This window comes from Eublepharis macularius, chromosome 9 (genome assembly GCF_028583425.1).
Source record: "Eublepharis macularius isolate TG4126 chromosome 9, MPM_Emac_v1.0, whole genome shotgun sequence".
NCBI lineage: Eukaryota > Metazoa > Chordata > Lepidosauria > Squamata > Eublepharidae > Eublepharis > Eublepharis macularius.
The window spans coordinates 95159532-95184056 of record NC_072798.1 but is presented as its reverse complement, the minus strand read 5'-3'; the positions used below and the strand labels follow the sequence as shown (position 1 = coordinate 95184056).

Here is a 24525-nt window from a genome sequence, read left to right as displayed (position 1 = left end):
GGGGATCAGGGGGCGTGGCCACCGGCCATGTGACCATTTTCGAGAGGTGCTGGAACTCTGTTCCACCACGTTCCTGCTGAAAAAAAGCCCTGCCTCTCTGAGTGTCAGACCTGGGGCCAAACAGGGAAAGGTTGTCGCCATCGTTCCATATCTGTAAGCATCCTAAATACTGCTATGGGAAGGGAATGCTGGAGTGTCTGAAGTTGGCCTGATCCAGCTAATCACTTTTTGTGTTCTTATGTTATCTAACAGCCCCGGCTCAGTGGTAACGCAGCTGCTTTGCATGCAGAAGTTCCCAAATTCAACCTCCAGTATTTCCAGCCATAAGGATCAGGTAGCAGGTGATGTGAAAGACTTCTACCTGAGACCTCGGAGAGCTGCCATCAGCCAGTGCAGACGTTACTCTCCTTGATAAACTGACAATCTGATGCAGTAGAAGGTAGCTTCATATACGTGTGTGTGTTATGTGCCATCAAGTCGCCTCTGACCTATGGCGACCCTATGAATGAAAGACCTCCAAAACATCCTGTCATTAACAGACTCCTCACTGGAGGGTGTGGCTTCTTTTATTGAGTCCAGCCATCTTGTTTTAGGTCTTCCTCTTTTCCTGCTGCCTTCCACTATTCCTAGCATTATTGACTTTTCCAGAGAGTCTTGTCTTCTCATGATGTGACGAAAGTACGATAGCCTCAGTTTTGTCATCTTAGCTTCTATGGAGAATTCAGGCTTGATTTGATCTAGTACCCACTTATTTGTCTTTTTGGCTGTCCATGGTATCCGTAAAACTCTCCTCCAGCACCACATTTCAAATGAATCAATTATCTTCCTGTTAGCTTTCTTCACTAACTTTCACATCCATACATAGCAATGGGGACTACCATAGTTTGGATTATCTTGATCTTGGTTCCCAGAGAGACACCTTTATCTTTAAGGAACTTATCTAGCTCCCTCACAGCTGCTCTTCCAAGTCTCAATCTTCTTCTGATTTCTTCATTGCAGTCTCCCTTTTGGTTGATGATTGAGTGATACGATTAAAAAGAAGTAAACTGTAAAACCTGATTTATTAATGACATGCAGCAATCAATAAATTTATATTATTATCTACAAACCATACTAGGTGATCGGAGAGAGCCAGATGTCGAATGAGAATGGCAGGGAGCCATACTGAATCTGACACATCACGCTACAAAGCCTATTAGAAGACCTATGAAGTGGCGGTGATGTCGGCAAAGAAATTTTATGTCTCTGCTACAATTGCATCACGGCCATCCCAACGGTTTAAGGCAGCTACACCTCAGCCTTTATTGTCTCAGGAACACACAATTAGTTGTGATATGTTTGCAAAGCTTTTTTGCTGAAACAATATAGCAAATATGCTCTGATCTGGATCCCAGTTGTAACATAAGCCAGTTCGAAGAAATGCCTAATACATCTCATCCTGTTGATTGTATTGACGTATACTGTGTGATCTGCGTTGAGTCTCAGTGAAAAGGCGGACTATAAAATGACATAAATAAAAGTAAATATTTCCTGTACTCAGGGCTTTTTGTCAGCTGGAACGCAGTGGAACGGAGTTCTGGCACCCCTTGAAAATGGTCACATGGCTGGTGACCCCGCCCCCTGATCTCCAGACAGAGGAGAGTTGAGATTGACCTCCGTAACTCCCTTCTGTCTGGAGATCAGGGGGCAGGGCCACCAGCCATGTGACCATTTTTGCCGAGGGAAAAATTAGCAAGAGGGAAGCAACAGTGACTGCCTTTCCCTACTCTCCTACAGCCAGCAAGCATTCTGAGAAAGACCTGGAAAGTGATCATAACAACTACCAGGGCAGATAGCTTTATATCAGGGTTCACCAACGGTGAACCGTTGGGCACCATTGTGCCTTGCTGAGACCTTTCCTGGTGCCCACCAAATGTTTTTAGAAAGTGGGTGGGGACAGGTGGGGCTTTGGCCAGGCATGGCTTCTGCTTGGCCATTGGAGTATTGAATGGCTGTGCAGATTTCTAAAAACATTGTTTTGGCAGAAGCTGCTTCGCCAGCACAAGGATCTTCCCTGTGGGACTGAAGATAAGCGGCAGCAGCCACTCTGTTGCTGCACCCTCTGCTCTGCTCCGCATTCCAAATGTGCCTGCAGGCTCAAAAAGTTTGGGGATCCCTGTTCTACATGAACCAGCCCGGTGATTGCTTTAACATTCTAAAATGTAATATATTTCAGGGTTTCGTTTTTTCCTTGTTGTCTGGATTTCAGGGCACCTGCTGTTCCCTACAGTCCGTTTTTGCAGGTTTTCCCTCTCATATCCTGAGGTTAAAATAAAGAAGAACTTGACATTACGAAGATGTCTTAACAAAATACCCAGGAGCACGGAACAACGGACCTCAAGTGAAGTTAACTTTGAGCACTGAACCACCAGCAAAACGCTCAAGATACTTGCACAATATGAATACTTCGGGCTATGCAACTCGCGTGGCCATCTTTCTGGCTTTGCAGTTCAAGAGATAACAATTTAGCAACAGAGAGTTACTTACAAGCTGCTCAGACTTCACACCATACAGTTGTATGGTCTTTGCCACATTTTTAGATACTGCCAGGCTAAGGTCTGGATCAACAGCGGCCACGTTTAGCTCACTAAGAAACAAACAGAAAAAGAATATATCTTAAAATAGCACTGGATTTTTAGCAGAGATTTTTGTTTTACTTCAAATGTTACTCCTGATATTTCAGTTCACTGACTATATATTGTAACCTCTGCTATAGGTTGTTCCACCACGTAGGAGCTACCACTGTAAAGGCCCAAGCCATGGTTGTGACAGATCACAGCCTGTGATTGTCTTCAAGGGAAATCCTACACAGAGCATATTACAACAACCTACTCTTAAAGCTGCTGTGACCCGGGTAGCCCAGGTGACTCTGATCTCGTCAGATCTCAGAAGCTAAGCAGGGTTGGTCTCAGTAATTGGATGGGAGACCTCCAACGAAGACCAGGGTTGCAGAGGCAGGTAATGGCAAACCACTTCTGTGAGTCTCTTGCCATGAAAACCTCACCAGGGGTCGCCATAAGTCAACTATGACTTGAGGGCACTCTCCACCACCACACTCTTAAAGTCACTGCGGCATGGATCCACTTGATCAGATAACCTGTTTCCAGGTAGAGAGCCAATCCACATAGAGAAGAAGGCAGTTTTCACAGCTGAACTCAGCTGTTTCTCCAGCAACAGAGTTGGACCAAGTCAAACCATCAGACTTCTAAGCAGTAAGCTGTACCCCATCAAATCTGAGGGAACATAAGAGCTCAGCCTTGATGTCGAGCATCACCTCTGTCTTGTCAGGATTCAACTGCCAACTTGTTCACACTTAACTACTTGACAACAGCAACCAAGTGCTGTCACAGCCGCATGAAATGATTTAGGCAAAGAAATAAATAGCTTGGCACCATTAGCATGTTGATTGTACCCAACAACCAGTACCATGGTTGATGTCTCCCAGGGGCTTAATATACAAAATTACATGCAAATTAAAAAGCATGAGTGATATAACAGAACCTACAGGATAAGGGAAAGAAAATTCCTTCCATACACCTTTGCAACATACACTGTATTAAGTACTATAGATTTAAAGCAGGGCTTTTTTTCTGGGAAGAGAGGTGGTAGAACTCAGTGGGTTGCCAGGACAGGGGGCAACTTTTGGTGGGAGGTGGTGCCCCTGGTACCACATGTGCATGCGCAAAGTGCACGCATGCTCCCAGGGCCAATGACATCACTTTGGGTCAGCAGGAAACAGTGGCTTTACTAGCTCTCTTCTTTTTACTGCCTTTTAATCCAGCGCAAGGAACAAGATAGAAATGTTCTTAAGCATAATTGTAATAACAACTTCAAGAAATCAAATGTATTAGGCGCAGGCCCAACAAAAATATTCACCCCCGCCAATGCACAATAAAGTCAGAAGATAAGCTCTGATTTAATCTCAATGATAATTGCCTGTATAATTAATGAGGAATCAAACATTTAGCAGTAATGAACTTTCATTTCTAAAATTATATTTTACGGAGGGGGGAAAAACATGGCAACACATTATGCATGGAAATTTATTTCAAGCACACACCTCGCAATGGTTTTGACGATGCTGTCAAGCTCATCAGTGGATGGAGGACTGCGACCCCCGGGGGGAAAGACGAGGTTGATCGGGTCAAAGAGCCGAGATAACGATTTTGACAAGTAGGCGGCTTCATAAGGTTGCAGAGAATCTTTCAAGGCTATTTCTGGACTGGGTAATGGAAGAGTTTGGTTAAGTAATGTTTATTTCCATTTTTCAGACAAAAAATATAGAAAGGTGGTTAAAGCTGGAATAACTTTAGTGCGCAAAGGGGCCGAGGCTGAACCCTCTGTCCTTCCCTTCCGCTCACGAGGTGCAAATGGCCTCTGGGTGGGTGCAGCAGGCTTATGAGGCCTCTGTCTCTGCTCACCCAGCATACCCAGATGCCCGGGAAGCCTCATCTGGCTCCCCCTCCTCCGGGGAGGCAAATCCTGCCCCCCGCAGCCAAGCAACTGCTGCTACGGATGGGGAGTTCCGCATAATGTTTATAAACCTTGAGAAGGCATGGATCTTGCAGAATTCATAAGAAAAAACAGGACCTCATTCTTTAATCCTACAGTTCTGAAGGCACTGATGCAATTTCTAGTGGTACAGGGCACAAAAGTCCAACTTGCACAGTGCAATCTTATGAAGAGTTACTCCAGGCTAAGCCCACTGATTTCAATGGCCTTAGACTGGAGTAACTCTTTTTAGGATTGCACTGATAAGCTCAAATCTCATAAAGAAGCAGGAAGATTTACACAGGCCCTAGATCTGCAGTACCTAGGAACTGAATCTTCTTTCTAAACGCCAAAATTACTGAATTAGTCACGTAGAATAATTCAACACATTCCCATTTATCTTCTTCAGTCAGAAGAATGTCATATTTAGTAGGGAAAACCCAAACTGCTATCCTGCAGATGGTAGTTCAAAGGTGCCTTTAGCATTAATCAGTATCAGCTCGATCCAATGGATGTTCTACTGCACATGCTAATGGGAGTAGAGTCAATGAGCTCAACAGGAAAAGCAATGCAAAAGATGCAATGTCTTTATGCAGTAGATAACACTCCTATTTGTAGAATCAAACACTATAGATTCTTCAGTAAAATATTTTTAAAAGCTGCAGGGGGGGAATACCACAGTCCGGGATTTCCAATGCAATAATTATACACAGAATGCACATACTCATAATCTTGTTTCTTTTGCATGAATAGGTCATGTGCATCATCTTCTATCTGCTGAAGCGCAAAGTGTTCAGTCGTTCCATTTGTATTAAAATGTCTTTGAATATTTTCACTGTATTGTTGAAGGCGCTTCCACAAATCATTATAGAGTCTCAGTAATTTAGGATATTCCCCTTCAAAAGCTTGTTTCAGAAACATGGAAGCTGCAAGACAAAACCATGAATTCTTGTGCTGTACTCTATTAAGCTTCTGTTATTCTTACCATTTTAAGAACACACCTGTGCGGAAAGACAGTGTTAAGTAAATGTAGTTTTTCTATCAGGGCCTGTTTGGACCTCTTCCCAAGACTGAACCCCTCATCACTAGAGAGAGAAGTCCCTGGTGTGTCTAGCAGAAAGCCAATTTTCACACGTTCTGGTCTAATAAAATACTGCTCACAGTTTATACAGTCCTGTCTCCTAGCTCCTGTAATTTTAGTGCTAAAATTATTACTTTATTAAACAGTTACTACCCTCACTATGATAAACGATTTTCATTAACACTAGTGAAAGTAATTTAGACAAATGTTTGTTTCACAATTTCTTGTCTTCTAGCTATTGTTGTTGTCCTCCATTCAGGGATTAATGTATGCCAGGGCTCTGTTTTTCAGGCCATGACACAAGCTCAGAACATAGAAATAGATGAAAGTCTATCCTAAGCAAGTACAGAGTGTATTTCCTTCACAAGTGATCTATACAGAGACCCAAAATAACGGGGATTAAAAGGAGAAGAGGGTTCCATCTTCATGCTGATTTGAGACCCAGCATCTATTTTTCTAGAAATTAAACATGGTGCCTTCCCTCAGGCATTACCGCCATTCTAAATCTTCTAGTTTGACTAATGTGAATATATACCCAGTCTCTGATCGTCACAAGAATTATCTCAGCTTTCTTCTATTTTTCTGACTTTGAATCTGCCCATTTATTTTGTTGCAGATTTTGTCTCAAGGTTATTTCTTTATTAAAATATTTCTTATTTTTTTTCTTAAAAAATATTTTATGCCAGCTTTGTCGCCATCAGCAATCCGCTTCACGTCGGTACACCTCACAAACTCCACAGCCATTGACCAAGCAGATTTTTAAAAGTCCATCAAAGGCCTGTCTAAATTACATGACGAATTATACCAGAATGAACACTATTTGAAAGAAACTGATTTTATTGCAAAATGGTTACCATTCATTGAATTCATTTCCAATACAAATCACTCTCCACCTAAGCATTTACTTTTTGTTACTCAGATTTGAAGCAACGACTATCAAATAATTGAAAAAAAATGCTAGTTGTCTTTGTTTTAACTATATTGGCATGACATTTATTGTATATAGTTCACTAAGACTTTGTTGTTGTTCTATTTTACTTCTGTACATTGTTTTTGTTTGTTTGTTTGGTTTAAAAAAATAAATTTAAAAAAAGTCAAAAAAAAAAAAAAAGGCCTGTCTAAATAAGATGGCCTTGCGTTGCCTGCAGAACTACGACAGAGTGGGGGGGCTGTCCTCACTTCCAGTAAACTGAAAAGAGCTTGGCCAGGGCTGGTTACCAAACAAATAGCTTTTAAACAGGAGCAACTGGCCTGTGGCACCTTTTATTTTCAGATATTATTTACTCCACAGCAAAATCAGTAATGCCTACGAGAAAGAGGGCTTGTTATTAATTATGACTTGTTATTAATTAGACAAACACACATAGCCAAGAGTTTGGAAACCTTGGATTAAGGAATCGTATATATTTATAAAGTTTCAGAAGGGAACAAGAGACAAAATGGTAGAAAACAAAATATTCAGGCCTGTATCATAGCCTTGGTTTGACAGTACATAAGGAGGGGCCTGAGGCTGCGTGCCAAAATGCAGAAGCGACCAGAGCAAGAAGAGGTGAGAATGGAGTCAGCGCACACCCATCCCAGTTCCATAAGCTGCTTCCGCTGCCCCTACCACCTTCTTTCTTCTCTTTCTGCCTGAGCTAAAGCACAGCGCAATGCCGACTGCGATTCTCCCCCCTCCCAGTCTGAAAAGCCCCCTTTCCCTCATTTCCCCTTTCCCCTTGCAGCTGCACTGTCGTGGTACAGCACGCCTGGGCAAGGGGGGGGGGAGCCCTTTAAAGAGCTGAACAGGGGGAATGTTTAGCCCTACCCTTCTCCCTGTAGTGGCTGTGGATGGAATGTGCACACGGACACTTTATCCACAGCCCAGCCCACCAACCCCCCGCCCCGGATCAGATCAAAACAAGTTTCTTTCTAATCTGGTTTAAAGGGAAAGCCCCAATAAGGCCACCAATCGTGATTTGAATGTCCCGTGGACACTCCTTTTAAATGTGGGAGGTTCAAGCTCTCCATGACGGTCAAAGTCCCTGTGTGAAAGAATCCTGGTCAAGAGAAAGTCTGGGACACAGCAGCGTTCGTTAGTCCTGTGAAAGTCAAACACAATTAAAACAGGAGGTGTTCTGGTCCTTTCCAGCCCTACACTGTTAGTAATTATGTGGTAAGTATATGTGGTAGAATTAGACAGCCACTTGATTTCAAATAGCTTTTAGATCACCTGGTTACTTAGCAACTACAGAGCAAATGCTTAGACACCAAGTAATATCTCCAGTTTTTAAGCCGAACCCACAAAGATGCTTCCACAGTTGCTATTTATTAAGTTCATAGAATTATAGAGTTGGAAGAGGCCTTAAGGAACTTCTAGTCCAACCCCCTGCCCAATGCAGGAACAGTATGCATATGCACAGGTTAAAAAAAAAACATAGCATATTAACAAAAGAAAAATATTGCTTGTAAGGGTTCAACATCATTTGCACCTTCTGAAAAAAATCTATGCCCAGTTTCCACTGTTATTTAACTAATCATATTAGAAACAGAGGAAAGAGAGACAGAGAGAGAGATATGGATTATTATTAAATGTCTTCTTCAGTTTAGTAAATAATTTCTATTCAAATTCTCAATCAACTTCCTTCCTCCAAGAATCTCAGGGCTTTCTCATTTTATTTTCACAACAACCCTTTGAGATAATGACTCAGCGAAATTCTCCCTAGTGAGCATCATGTCTGCATAGAGATTTGAGTCCAATTGTATGCAGGGCTTTTTTTCTGGGAAAAGAGGTGGTGGAACTCAGTGGGTTGCCCTGGGAGAAAATGGTCACATGGCTGGTGGCCCCGCCCCCTGATCTCCAGACAGAGGGGAGTTGAGATTGCCCTCTGGAGATCAGGGGGAGAGGCCACCAGCCATGTGACCATTTTCAAGAGGTTCCGGAACTCTGTTCCCCCGCGTTCCCCCTGAAAAAAAGCCCTGGTTGTACGCAAAATTACTTAGTCCTTCCTATGGGCTTAGACTGAATGGGCTTAGACTGAAGTAACTCTGCATAGGATTGCACTGTAATGGTATAACTGATTTCCTGCTGAAGTCAAAGGGAAAATTCTCATGTATTTGAAAGGGGTGGATTTAAGTCGATGAGCTGGATCCAGATAAAATTTTCTAATGCTAAAATGGAACTTTCCTGCCTCCCCACTGATCTCCATAAAATACTGCTCCGGGGAGACACGAAGGTATGATAGCTGAGGCTGGGCCTCCACCGGCCTGGAAAAAAGGGGTGTATAAAACCCTCCCTGTGAAGGCTGTCCACCATCTTGTTTTAAATGTGCTGTTTTTAATGAATATGATTTTTAACTGTATTTTAATTGTATTTTAATATGTTGTTATCCGCCCTGAGCCTGCTTGCGGGGAGGGTGGAATACAAATTTTAAATAAATAAATAAATAAAATAAAATAGAAGGGAAGCCTGCAGCAGAAAGGGGACAAATAGTAGAATCTACAGTTATAGTCTAGATACAGCCCAGTAAACTCCACCCAGTCCACTCCAACTCCATCTGCTATGCCATGCTGACCCACACATGACTCCTTTTCTGGATGGGTCTTTGATTCAGGGCACACAGGCAACGGTTAACACGCTCCAACCAGATGTTTAGAATGTTCATTCATACCTGTATCATAAATATTCAATCCACTTTTATTGGTCCCCCCAACATGGCAGCCAGTTCTCAAGACAATATTCAGTGCGAAAGGAAAAAAAATGTACTCCAGTTACTGCAGAGCATCCAAAAGACAAAGCAGCAACTGTCGTGTTCATGATGCAGAATCCAATTTCTTCAAGGCAGCAATTCTGTGGCAGGAAAAGAGCATTTCCCCAGCACACAAAGCGCAACATTTCATTGCTGGTAAAATAGGATCTCTCTCTTGTCAGCAGTTAAGCAATTCTTCTGCCACGTGCATTATTTTGTGCAACTTTATAATTTTTTCTTGTTATTAAGAAAACAAGTAAAAAAACAACAAGAAGCAGTAAGCTGCCTTTTCCCCAGTTCATCACGATGCCACAGATGAAAGGATGTTGAAAGTTGTGGCAGTGTTGTGGCACAAATCTGCCCTTCGTGTTACAAAAAGAGCCTTTACATTTTCATTTCTCTACTTTTTGAGAGCAGAGGTGAAATCAACAAAGCAGAGGTGAAATCACACTTACATACCCTTTCCTGGAAATAAGGACTGGGCAAATGAGAAAAAGATGCACTCCTTGCAGGATTTTGTAGCTAGATAAGCCCAGAGAGTGCTGAAATTTCCATATCTCATGACATTCATATTTTATAGACAATGGCTATCGGGTGGACAAGGAAGTGTCGCCATCAAAATGTGTAGACTTCCTACAAGGTCATCAGTCAGGTGGGAAGGCACCATTTGAACACTTTGCTTCTAGAAATGTCATCGGAGCCAAGGGATGAAGATACTAATGGTACAGCTGTGTCATGCAGAGAAGACCCACTCCAGGGAGCAAGTACCTGCACATGATGCACAGCCAGTCTTAAATGGAAGCTGTCACTCCGTGTCCCTTCAAGGAGAGCCAATGTCTAGTTACTTGTGCTTTGTTCTCCAGAGGGCTGGAGGTTGGATATGTGTGCAAGGAGGGAATGTTTTCCCATCACATTCATCCTTAGCCTGTTACCAGACACAACACCTACAATAACTGGTGGTGATGATGAGTTTGCAGACGCAGTGCACTTCCAGGGTAACTGCAAGAAGGCAGAAGATTTACATGAGCTGAATTAAAAACTTACCATCTGTTGCCATCTGAAACTGGGAAGCAAGAGTCCGAGTTACCGCTGTCCAAAATGTGTACAAAATGTCTGACTGGCCATCCTGGGCGAGAAAAACAATAAGTAACGTTCTTAAATCTTATTCTCTTCCAAAAGCATGTATGTAAATCAGTAATTTATATTACTATGTACTAATTATGAGCAATTAATTCAGCATGGGGGATACTCAGAACTGAGAACATAACAAATTCCTTTGATACAACTGCAGGCCTCATGTAAATACCTTGATCTGAGTTCCTGTACTGCTTTTGAATTTCAAATTAATACATTTGTATAACTTATAAAAAGGTTAATTTGCTAGTCCGTATTCTAAAACTATATACACTGTACAAGAGCAAGAGGGTAAACACAGAGCAATCACTGGAAAACATTAATCTTGGCCATAAATACAGTGTTGTTCTGTTCCACTGTCATTCTAAAACTCTTCGGCTGCAGTCCTGAGTTATAAATGATTACATGATTTCCCAAGTGTTGGCCGTCTTGCAATCACCGTTTAATAGCCTTTTCATAGCTTGGAATATACACTGCCATATTTTGTTCAACAACCAACTCTGCCAACTGGCGTGTGAATCATCCTTTATTCATTTAATATTTGGTGACATATCGAACATCTGAGCCTTGAACAGGTTGCAGGTGACCAGTGGCTAAAAAAATGGTTATAAAGGCTTGGAAAGCTCTGAGAACAGGGTGGCAGATCCTCTAGATTTAGCATCTCAAATGAGTCGTGCATACGTGAGGATAAATGTAATGTTTTGGACAAATTTAATGCCATACGGAATCCTTTCTACAATGTCTTGACCACAATACTGATGATCCTTAGTAGCAAAAACAAATACAAATAAAATAGCGAATTCACCTGTCTCTTTATCCCCCATGTATTTTCCAATGCAACCCTGATGTATGAATGCTTAACGTATTAATGATTAAGGTGGCTTACTGCCAGGTAAGTGTTCTTTGCTGTCTTATACAGGAGTATTCCACTTTTTTTTTTGCCGTCAAGTTGCAGCCAACTAATGGAGACCCTGTGGAGTTTTCAGGGCAAGAGATGTTCAGAGGTGGTTTGCCATTGTTTGCTACTGCACAGCAACCCTGGATTTCCTTAGCCGTCTCCCATCCAAGTACTAAATGGGGCTGACCTGCTTAGCTTCTGAGATCTGATGAGATGGTGCTAGCCTGGGGTTTAAGCCCATTAAAATCAATTGGCTTAGGTTAGCACGTGATATAGGATTATTAAAGTCTGTTTTCTTCACTTTCTTTTTGATGCTTATATTTGTCACACATTAAAATCAATTAATATATTGGCATTAAATTAAAAAAAAAAACAGAAAAAGTTCACAGCAATTACAGAAGAGCTGAAGCAGCAGGCAACCACAAGTCAAGTGGGAAGGCAAAATCTTAAAAATCAATCTATAGGACGGGGGCAAAGGGAAGGGAAAAAAGGAAGATACGACCTAGAGGAGAAACCGTGGCTGAGAAGGCAGCAAGGAGCAACAGGTCAGAGTAATTGTTGACTGCAGCAGGAACGCGGGACATAACCTGGAACTTACTCTGGGAATTTTTATGCCGTCTTTGTGCTATTTCACGATGACATGCATTTTAAAACCGTAACAAGCAGTCACTTTAAAATCAGACATGCAGAACAAACAAAAATCCCCCTGTTCCATCAAACTATTTCTAAAATATCATCAAAGATTTAACGAAACTGAAATGTTTTAATGCATCGGCTTTATATATTTTTAAAAAAACCAATTGTGGGTTGGGGTTTGGGCAGATCATTCTCGGCATAAAACTTTTAACAGGGAGCGCCATCGAAACAAGTTACAGGCTGGACAGAGCTCAATGTGCGCTTCTATGAATGGGTTCATGAGCCTCATTTCAAAAGCATCGCGCGTCTTCTGTCTCATCGGAAGCCGTCTGAGAGCGGCTTCCAGCAAGCTGCCACTCAGGCATATCAAGTGGAGATTGCTTAGCTTTAATAGTGCACAAGCCAATAGGTGCCCGCTGCCTATTCCCTTGGCCCCTAACTATACATAGGTTTTCAGAGATGCTCCTGGATGGCAGAATATGAAGAATATTCTGGGATAGGCCAAAGAACCACATATCCTCATATTCTACACTTTATCTGCATAGCCTAGAGTATCATTATAGCTATTCTGGTATAAATCCAGGGCTTTTTTTCAGCGGGAACGTGGTGGAACGGAGTTCCAGCACCTCTTGAAAATGGTCACATGGCTGGTGGCCCCACCCCCTGATCTCCAGACAGAGGGGAGTTTAGATTGCACTCTGCGCCGCTGAGCAGCGTGGAGGGCAATCTAAACTCCCCTCTGTCTGGAGATCAGGGGGCGGGGCCACCGGCCATGTGACCATTTTCACCGAGGGCAATTTAAACTTTAAAAACCTCCCCCCTTGCTCCAGCTAACCCAAAGTGACATCATTGTGCGGTCCTGAGTTCCACCACTGAGTTCCATCACCGCTTTTCCCAGAAAAAAAGCCCTGTCTAAATCCATTTAAAAACTAGATTCATAGTAAATGATTCCACCAAATTAAAAAAACAAGCTGTATACAAACAAAAGTAAATTAAAACAAACAGGAAGAGGGAGGAAGAAACCTTGCTTGGTTATGCTTTCTAGTCACAGACAGCTTTCATCTTTAATACAATCCCTGGTGGTAGAAGCTGCTGGCAAGATGACTAATGGCTTCCCTCTGATTATCTTCTCAGCTCTCCAACAAGAGTTTCAATCACATTCCTACTGCTTAAAAAAAGCAACACAGGAACGAGGGCAACGCTCTCATGATTTTATGCCAAGTAAGAGTATTCTAAATAAGTAACAAGAGCACAATGGGTTTATGCTGACTTAGATTCTGGTGTCTGAACGTCGTTGAGCAATGGGGTCTCCCTTTTGCCAGCATTCACAAGGCGGAGACGTATACATGCTGCACCAAAACATACCGAGAAGGAACACAAGACTCTTGCTGTTCCTTCAGGGTGGTCCCTGGGAGGTCAGAAAACCCCGCGGCTCTCCCAAGTCTCCCCTCGGCAACACTGCCCCTTCCCCTCACTACTTGGGCTTACCAAAACCGAACTGAATTATCATCTGCTGCAGCGTCCCTGCTAAATGGAGTGCATGTCTAACACTCTGTACTAGTGTCAGCGGATGGCTCGGCCTCCGCCATTTTAACAGCAGTTTTATATATGGCTGCTCTTGATATTAAAGATGAACAGGCCTCTGGAGTTAAAATGGCTGTGGTATTGCCACTAGAGAGCCTCTAACAGTTGCTGAGTCCTGCCCGGGAGAACCTGGCATGCATGGAATGCCGCACAGGAATGCGGAGTGATTAAGAGGCGATTGGACTTACTATCCTTCCAGCCCTGCTGGTGCCCAGTGCAACAAAGGTCTCGCAGAGTCATCCCCAGTTAACACATTCCTTTCCCTTCTTCCGCGATGAGATCTCCTGTCCTTGATTGAGGAGCTAATCAAATTACATTCATGAGCATATACAGTCGTTCCTGGGAAAGTACAGTCCCCACCTAAAATCCACTCAGCTCCGGTGGAATTCACTAACAAACTATTCCTTTTGTGCAGCGCTAGAACATGTTTTACATTTGCTTTCACACACCCCGGCAGCTACCAATCAAGGTACTCAAACCTTTTGTCAAACCTAGGAACTGACCGTTGGAGACTTTGTTCTAACGGCTAGGTGGGCTCTTCTACTTCAAGCCACATTTCCCCTACAAAGGTAGAGCCCTGGCCTCATTCAAATCGTGGATGCTTCCTGAATCCAAGCGCTGCTCCCTTAGGGTCACTTCCCTAAGCCTCTCTCTCATCGTACATGCTTCCAGCTCCACAAGTTCTGTTCCCTTGAGGTTTGCCTAAGCCTCTTGCTCTCCTAGCCAAGGATGCTGGCGTTCGAAACTACTCTCATCTCCTGCAGACTAGACCCCCTCTTCAGGATAGACAGATGTATTTGCTACCTCTTTCTCTATTCCCAATTTCTGACTAAGCTTCCTAGGGCTCTGTGAGTGAGTATTTTTACCCTGTAATTGTGAGTGTACGTGCATGTCATTTTGTTCTTAATAAAAGTTATTGTTGGACTTTAAGAACCAGCCTCGTTTGCCATCTTGGGAAGGGACCTGGTAGAAACTGGTGACAGGTCCCTGTGGCTACTGGTCTCTTGCATCACCATTCTCCTTGCTAGCTAATTCCCCCACAAATCATTTTATTGCAAGGGGAACAGTTCCGGTAACACTAGCCCTGCTGCACTTAGTTGCTGTATCTCCTGCTTTGCTCTATATGAGCAAGTGCGGGGACGATCTATTGCAACTTCTCACTTTTGAGCTACTGCATTCAAAGGTTGGTGAGTTTACCCACTGCCCTTCTCCATTACTGTACTTCAGACAGCAAGACCAAACAGGCATGGCATACTTCCCAGAAATCAGGTTTACAGCATTCAAAATATAAAAACATTTAAGAAATAAATAAAAAGAATACAGGTGCTCTGTTCAAGCATTCAGTGTGAGCAAGTGTACAAAGAAAAGATGAAAACATCCATGTATTTCCTCGCCCTTCACAGAGCTTAAGCACTGTTGGGAGGGGGGGAGGGGGAGGGGGAGGTGAAGGAACACAGACAGAATGCCCGGCAAGGAGGCATGCGCGTCATAAAGTTGCTCAAGTGGGTTGTGTGGAGGTAATCATCAGAGAGGGCCTGTTAAGTCACTTCCGCTGGGCCCAAGCAAGTTGTGTGGCATCAAGTTGCCCAGTTGCCACTGCTGCACTGGTTAAGGTTGCACAAATTGCATGTAGTTAGTTTCAGGTGGGTAGTCGTGTAGAAGAAGGGCAAGATTCGGATCCAGTAGCACCTTAAAAACTAACTAGATTTCCAGGATATGAGCTTTTGAGATATGAGCTCTGACTCTCAAAAGCTGATACCCTGGAAATCTAATTGATCTTTAAAGTGTTACTGGACCCCAGTCTTAAAATTGCATGGTAGAAAGTTGTCTGGTGGTGCCTGGCCCTAATAAATTCTCCCTCCTGGAGATGATAGTGGGAAGCAAGAGGCTGACAATATCGTTGTGACTGCCTAGTGACCCCCACATTGGCTCCTGAGGTCTCCTTTCTTAAAGCTACAGGCATTGTTGCTATTATGTTGGGGGGGGGGTTAACCCCCCCAATGCATTTTTTAAAGAGTTTGGGATTTTTCTCAAAACTTTCTCAGGTTTGTAGAAAGATCTGTCTTGTCTGCTCATGGCCTCAGTCTCCAGATTTAAGTATCCACAGAGGGGACAATGTTGAGAATTTAGCATTCACCACTGTTTCATAGTGAAATTGGAATAGACAAATGGGTTAGATCTTATGAAGCAATTCTGCTAATGCCAAGCCCTTCCTTCAGTACAACATGCCTCTTCCACTGGAGGAACGCTCCCCCATTAGTAGAATGAATGCATACCATTCAACTTGTGTTTTTTACAAAGTGAATAGAGACTATGGATTGTAACTAACCAGATGTTCAGCTGGTGGAAAAGGAAGAGCAGAAGTCCACTTTGACCACCAAAAGGGCCATGCTGGAGATCATGGAACCATCATGAGCAAAAGCCATGTGGGACAGAAGCCACGAAGGAAGTTAGTTGTGCGAAAAAGCTACATAATATTTCTACAATATAAAGTTAAATGTTGATGATTTTTCGCTATGCATTTGCAGCTTGAAATTTCAAACAAAATGGAAGGATTGCATTTATGGCATGTGTTACATCACATCTATCTGCAGACGCTCTGATCAATAACACAGGCTCCAAATTTAGGTTACTGCTGCTTAGTCAAAATGAGTAGAAGATTATTCCTGAAAGCAAACACTACCGGCAGTGACAGACCCGTTCACATTACTCACTAGATGCTACTGTTTGAAAATACAACCTGTTCTTCGAATCAATTAATATCAAAGAATTAACTGATGCCTCAGAAAGAAATAAAAGTATGCTGTGTGGCCTATCCTAATGACATGACAGCACCAATCCAAAAAAACTAATTTAAAATTATTTTTCAATATTAAAACAGAACATATTTTTAGGGAACACATACTCATCTGCTCATTTAGAAAAATCACTAGGATGCTACCTGTTAGAAATATTACATCAGTCTTCCGGTTTGGGATTCATGGAAGTCTGAAGCAGCTCCATTCGCGGAGCTGACCGGACTGCCGTTTTAAGCGGCCGGCGGGGGAAATTTAGCCCGCGGCCGACTGCTCTCAGGCAGAGAGCAGGCAAAGAACGCTCAAGACCCTAGGGTGTGCTAGATCTCGGACGAGGGGGGGCTCTGCGCAACGGGTCCCCTCCCGATCCTTGAGGTCCCACCCTGTGACAGGTCAGCTACGATCTCTGCGGCAGTTCTGGGGCCAATTCGGCTGGCATAAGACCTACATACCCAAGCTTCGATTGGGGAAAGAAGTGGAGAGGAGAAGTTATAATCGAAACAGCGATTACAGCCCGAGAAAAGTGAAGGAGAAGGTAAAGATCACTATCTTCTGATACGGGACAGATTGATAAAAGCAGAGAGGAAGAAAAGTAGATTTTCAAACTGCAACAGGCTAATAATAAGGAGGGGAAGACTCGGCAAGAGTTGTACTTGAAAAGAGACTAAGTTTAAAGAAGTTATTAAAGAAATTGGACTATTGTTTTGAATACTTGCGGTTATGGAGCTGTGAGAAAAAGATACCATCGCGAGACCTACTGTGGGAAGTTGGGAGACAGGAAGTACGTAATAACAATAGAGTTGCTGGAGAGAAGCGGCCCTTGCCGGAGGGCAGGAAGAAGGGAATCGCCATCTTTGAAAGGGGAAGGGTCGCGGCTTCAGCGGAAAAGGAAGTAAGCCATCTTGGATTACAAAATCATAGAGGAACCATAGAGAAAAGACGCCCGACATTTTGGACTCTTTAAAAATTAATTTTTGCAAAGACCGGGACATTTGAAATAAAAAGATATCTAAATTTTACGCCACGGAGTTAAGGAAGAGAGCGGACTCGTGGGAGCGAGCCAAAGCAAGCCCCACGATGTCAAAAAAAGAGTGGCAATCGGCAATAGAAAACCTGGATAAAAAACTTTTAGATGTGATTAAAGAACTTAAGGACACGAAATTGGAGCTGATTAAAGAGGTTAAAGAGGTCAAACAGACAGTAAAATCGGAGCTGTCAGAAGTGAAAAAAGGTATGGAAACAATACAAAGTGAACTACAAGGAACGCAGCAGAGAGTTAAAACAGTAGAAGACGCGATGGAGAACTTAGCAGACACGCAACAAACAGAGATGAGACTGATGAGGGGAAGAATGTCGGTTGCAGAAACTAAACACATGGAGAAGCAGCTACGGTTTCGTGGATTGCCAGAAGTGGAAGGAAAGTCAGCGCAAGAACAGATGACTGAGGTGTTAGCTGAATACCTGGGGAAGGAGGAGGAGGAAGTTGTGGCTATCCTAGATGTGGCATACCGTGTGAATTCGAGAATTGCAACCCAGAGGAAACTACCAAGAGACGTGATTGTGCAGTTTACGACACGGAATATGAAAGAGAAGATTGTGACAAAACAGTTTCAAGATCCATTGGAGATTGATGGCAAGACGATTATCATAATGAAGGAATTACCCAGGTCAGTGTTATTAGATCGGAAAAAATATAAAGTGCTAATTCAGATCTTGAAGGACATGAAAATCAGGTACAGATGGGAGTTACCAGAAGGTGTGTCCTTTGAGTTTGGAGGGGCCAAAAAGCGCATCAGATCTGAGCGAGAGATGGAGCGATTTATAAGGGACAATGAAAAGGACTTACCAACAAGATCATGAGTATGGAGTGTAAAGTTTTATCTTGGAATGTAAATGGACTAAACTCACCAAACAAGAGAAAAAGTATTTTCCACTGGCTATTAAAACAAAAATGCGATATTGTTTGCTTGCAAGAAACCCATATTCGAAAGCAGGATGCAAAATATTTAAAAATGGGGAAACTGGGCAATGAATTTGTAGCGGCCTCTAATAAGAAAAAAAGAGGAGTGGTGTTGTATATAAAAGAGGAGCTACAGCCAAAATTTGTAATAAAAGACGTGGAAGCCAGATTTATAGCAGTGGAATGTACATGGAACTTAAAAAAAGTATTGGTAGTCGGAATTTATGCACCTAACGGTGCAAAAGAGAGCTTCTTTGAGGATTTAAGGAAGCAATTAGAGGATCTTTCATACGACCAGATAATTCTTGCTGGAGACTTCAATGGAGTGACGAACTTGGAACTAGATAAAAAGACATCAACTGTACAAAAGAAAAGAGGATTGTTACCAAAGCTTTTTTTTGAGCTGATACAACAGGAGACCTTAGAAGATGTATGGAGAAGAGAAAATCCTAAAAGTAGACAATTTACTTTTTACTCTTCAAGACACTGTACACTATCGAGAATTGATATGATCTGGGCCTCAAAAGACTTAGCATTATGGACTAAGGAGGTAGAAATAATGCCGATGGTAGGCTCATAATCATAATCCAATCATGTGGAAATTAGGGAGGAGGAGAAAAAGGAAAGCATGGAGAATAAATGAGGACTTGTTACAGGAAGGAGAGAACGTGGAGATGTTGAGAAGAGAGACAAAGTTCTTCATACAATATAACGTGAATAAAGAAGTACCAACTGACAAAGTTTGGGATGCCTACAAGGCGGTAATAAGGGGCATACTAATGGACTTAAATGGCAGAGTGAGAAAAAGAAAGAGGAGAAGAGACAAGAGATTGAGGAGAAAATAAAAGCCAAAGAAATACAGTTAAAAAAGAGACCAGGGAAAAAGAAATTATACCAGGAAATTAAAATACTTCAAGAACAGCTGACAGCAATGAATAATAAAGAATTGGAGTGGAACCTTAAAAGACTGAATCAGAAAGTGTTTGAAGGAGCAAATAAACCTGGAAAGTATTTGGCATGGCAACTAAAAAAGAGAAGGGAAAAGAAAATAATAAACAAAATATGTGAGGACAATAAAACGTATCTGGAACAAACTACCATTAGTAGAGCCTTTTATAAATTTTACGCTAAGTTATACAATAAGAAAGAGGTGAATAAAGAATCAATAGCGACATATTTGGAGAAAATGAAACTCCCAGTAATTTCGGAAGCTTGGAGAAATAGACTGAATAATGAAGTAACGGATGAGGAAATAAGTAAGGCAATACAATCTGTAAATTTGGGAAAGGCGCCAGGGCCAGATGGACTTATGGCTAAATTTTACAAGACAATGGCCAATGAACTGGCACCATTCCTAAAAGAGGTGATTAACGGAGTTTTAAAGGATCAACGGATTCCAGGTACCTGGAATGAAGCGAATATATCACTGATCCCTAAAGAAGGCCAAGACTTGACAAACGTGAAAAATTATAGACCTATATCGTTACTTAATAATGACTATAAAATCTTTGCGAAGATACTGGCGGAGAGACTGAAGGGGTGGCTTTCGGAAGTTATTGAGCAGGAACAAGCAGGCTTTTTGCCAGATAGACAAATCAGAGACAACTTGAGGACAGTAATAAATGCTATTGAATACTATGATAAGCGTTGTGATAAGGAGGTTGGTTTCTTCTTTGTTGATGCTGAAAAGGCGTTTGATAATTTAAACTGGGACTTTATGTTTGCCACTATGGAAAAGCTACAAATGGGAGAAAGATTCATTAGAGCAATTAAGGAAATTTACAGAGACCAGAATGCAGCAATTGTGGTGAATGATGAAGTGACTAAGAAATTAGCTATAAGTAAAGGAACAAGACAAGGTTGCCCGCTGTCTCCGCTGTTGTTCATTTTGGTATTGGAGATCCTGATGATACAAATACGACAAGATGAAGAAATCCGTGGAATAAAAATAAAGGATTATTCTTATAAGGTCAGAGCATTTGCGGATGACATAATGCTAATTGTAGAAGACCCAATGGAGAACATGCCAAAAGTGATAGAGAAGATTAAGGAGTTTGGGGATCTGGCAGGTTTTTATATCAATAAAAAGAAATCAAAGGTATTATGCAAAAACATGACTAAGCAAAAACAACAATCGCTAATGGAAATAACGGAATGTGAAGTAACAAATAAGGTGAAATATTTGGGAATTGAACTGACTGCAAAGAACATAGACTTATTTAAAAACAACTATGAAAAACTATGGACTCAGATAGAGAGAGATCTGATCAAATGGAACAGACTGAATTTGTCATGGTTGGGAAGGATTGCAGCAGTGAAGATGAATGTGTTACCAAGAGTAATGTTTTTGCTACAGACAATACCAATCATCAGAGACTCTAAGCAATTCGAAAAATGGCAGAGGAAAATATCAGACTTTGTATGGGCAGGCAAGAAGCCTCGAGTGAAAATGAAAGTTTTACAAGATGCAAAAGAAAGAGGCGGAATGCAACTGCCCAATCTAAGACTTTACCATGACGCAATTTGCCTAGTATGGTTGAAAGAGTGGATGACGTTAAAGAATAAGAAACTACTAGCTCTAGAGGGATATAAAAAAACTTTTGGATGGCACGCATACCTATGGCATGATAAAGTAAAGGCGAACTCGATGTTCCTGCATCATTATATACGGAGAAGTTTATATATAATCTGGAAGAAGTACAGAATCTATTTACAAGAAGGAACCCCTTTGTGGGTAGTTCCATATGAGGTGATAGACCCGCGAGCTGTTGATAATGAGCAACAATGTTTAACTTACAAAGAAATAACTAGAATTGAAGCATCTAAACTCAGAATAAAGACTCAGGAGGAACTATCACCTTACTATGATTGGTTCCAGTACAGACAGATTAGAGATTTATATAACTCGGACTCTGTAAAGGGAGGTATACGAACAGAGAATTCGGAACTAGAGCAGACCCTTTTTAAAGAGGACAAGAAAAGAATATCCAAGGTATACCAAGTACTGTTGAAATGGTATACTGAGGATGAAATAGTTAAAGTACAAATGGTGAAATGGGCCATAAACTTCAATAAAGAAATAACAATGGAGGCATGGGAATACTTGTGGAAGACTACAATGAAGATAACGACATGCACCAGCATTAAAGAGAATATTTATAAAATGATTTATCGTTGGTACATGACACCAAAGAAGATTGCGCTAGGGAATTTGAATACTTCTAATAAATTCTGGAAATGCAGGAAGCATGAGGGCTCCCTCTATCATATGTGGTGGACGTGTGAGGTAGCTAGGCAGTACTGGGGGGAAATAATAAGAGAAATGAGTGAGATTTTACAATTTCAAGTAAATAAGAACCCAGAACTCCTGCTACTAAACCTGGGAATGGAGGGAATTCCAGCCCATCATAGGACGTTGATATTTTACATGACGGCTGCAGCTAGACTTTTGTACGCGCAAAAATGGAAAGTACAAGAAGTGCCAACTATTGAAGATTGGATTTACAAATTGCTGTATATGGCAGAAATGGATAAAATGACAAGAAAACTGAGAAATCTGGACCCAGGACAGTTTAACACAGATTGGGAGAAGCTGAAACAATATTTGGAGAAGAAATGGGAGGTGGGAGGAGAACTGTGGCAGTTTGAGAACTATTGAAGTATAATAAAGTGCAGAGGGGGGTGACTTTACCAGGGGGGAGAAGAGGTAAAAATGAACTTCTAAGCAGCTATGTTATTAGATTGATATATATAGAATAATAAATAGAATATTGATAGAATATAATTAATCATAAGGGTTAACTATAAGGATTGACTAACTAATAATATTTTCTTTCTGATTTTGTATAATATATCAAACGGAATACGTTTATATGAAGGTATATATGAGTCAAATTGATTGATATCATATATAGATCTATGATTGAAGGGAATAGAAATATCAATGTAAACAAATATAACTAAAACAGAAAGAAGAAGATAGAATGAATAATATATAGAGTATAAGTTAAGTTGGTTGATTTATATGATTGTATGGCTTATATAGTTTACATAGTTTACGTTATACAGAAATATTTGAAAACGGAATTATGGGATAAATTGTTTATCCATTATGGGTACAGAGCATTAAAAATAGTTAAAGAAGTATTGCTTAGAATAAAAGGAGAATATACATTTGATTAGATAGAGGAATATATAAAGAGTAAGGGAAAAGGGACAAAGGGTTGGAAAACTGTTGGAAGTCAACAAAAAGGGGGGGGGAAAGGGAGGGGGTTAGAAATTGGGAAATGGGAAAATTGACTGTGATGTGTAAATATATGATCCTAACCCAATAAAAAAATTTTCAAAAAAAAAAAGAAATATTACATCAGTACATAGCCAAGATCTGCATGGAGCCTGAAATGACTATTGAATTGTCCTTAAAAACAGGTGGCTGGCAACAGGTGGGTGGTGCCTTCTACTGAAGAAACAACGGGCAAAGTTTAGATGATTGACACTGCAGCTCTCCTGTGGTTTCCATTTTCTCCTCAATTGCAGGATGTGGCTGCTGCTATTTTCCAGCTGAGGCAACCTATGTGCCTCCCAAAGCCACATTTTTTGACATCCAGACCTTGGGATGTGGGGCATGATGGATTCTGCAGAATTATCATTATTGTTATCATTATCATTATCCGAAACACAATCAACAATAAGCAGAGGTCACATGTTATTATTGATTGGCCTTGCTAAGCTGATACAAGTTTCCACCAGAGACCTACATATCAACCAGATATCGGCGAAATATGTATGCTGTTCCAAGTAGCACCGTCTTTTGCAGTTCTGTAGGTGTTATGTCAGAAAGCTGCAGTTTTTCTACATGAATTGCAAAGCTTTTCGAGATGGTTCCAAGTGCCCCGGTGACAATATGGACTACTACTACTACTACTACTACTACTACTACTACTACTACTACTACTACTATTATTACAGCAACAACAATAATGGACTCTGCAGAACAGCCAGATGTAATGTCCAAGTAACAGTGAAATGTCAGATCCCTTTCTCAAGGAGAGTTATCTGACTCCCAAGCAAGGGAGGCGGTAAGGAAAGATCAAAGAAGTGTCAACTGTGGTCAAATACACCATAAACTGAATTAGATTTATTCACAGAAACTAGTGAGCTCTCTATGTGGGGGTGGGAATGGATTTAATTGCAGAGTTAAGAAAGATTTCTGTCTCCTACCTTTATTTTTGAACTCAGCTCAAACTACCACCTTCTCAGGAACTCGTTACTACAGAAGGTTGATGTTCCAACTATAAGGACAGTCTTAGGCTGGAAGACAGTGACTGGTCTCAAGTAATCCAGTAAGCTTCCCAGCAGAGCAGAGATATGGATCCAGGTCCCTCTAATCCCAGTTTAATATTCTAATTGCTATGCTGCACTAGTTCACTGGTGCATACTAGAAAGGTCTCTACAAATGGCTGCTACTATAACAGTAAAAAGCAAATGACAGTAAATCGCCAGTTATCAGTTACAGGGAATAAACTAGAGATGAACTACCTTCAACTTGCCCCGATTGTGAGATTCTTAATGACAGCTCATCGGTCACTCTGAGAGTCTCTCTACACAAAACATTTGACACATGAAAAACGCGTGTCGGAAGATGCAATGTTAGCCAGGAAGGGTAGTTTAAAAAGACAGAGCCGGCAGCAGGGCAAAGGCTTTGCTATACACTGGAGCTGTATGAAGGGGCTATGAAATGCCAGAAGGGTAACTTCAGCCCATTATAACCTTCAGGTCAAAACCTGGCTCTGGAAGGCAGCTCCAGCCCATTTCCATTCCTTGCTGTCCTCTGGCTGCGATCCCACAGTTTTATACTGGAGAGGTGAAACTGACAGAACCTTCGGGGAAGCGAAGATGAAATTAACAAACCCTCTGAGGAGCGATCTCCGCTGACACTGTCTTTTTAAACGACACTTCCTGGCTAACATTGCGTCTCCCTTCACTTGACAAACATGTGCTAAAGCGTCTCGTGTAGAGAGACTCTAAGAGTGATGGACTAGATCAACCTGACCCAACAGGCATCTCATGCCTTTGGAGTAGGTAAATGATGGCAGCTTAGCTACTTTCTATCAGGGACTACTCAGCGTCGTCTTGTCCACAGTGGCATAAGGTATCTTCCTGAAGACTGGAAAAGGTGG

The 24525-nt window shown here is 41.7% G+C and overlaps 1 protein-coding gene across 1 annotated transcript in view; it reads right to left on the bottom strand.

The window, feature by feature from the left end:
- Window positions 1–24525, bottom strand: part of COG5 (component of oligomeric golgi complex 5) — a 261645-nt gene that overhangs the window by 59181 nt on the left and 177939 nt on the right. Inside the window, exons 11-14 of the mRNA XM_054987831.1 lie at window positions 10384–10465; window positions 5255–5456; window positions 4100–4261; window positions 2527–2626 (exon numbers count right to left, since the gene is read on the bottom strand). Coding sequence (XP_054843806.1) covers window positions 2527–2626; window positions 4100–4261; window positions 5255–5456; window positions 10384–10465 — 546 coding nt within the window. The remainder of the gene's footprint in view (window positions 1–2526; window positions 2627–4099; window positions 4262–5254; window positions 5457–10383; window positions 10466–24525) is intronic.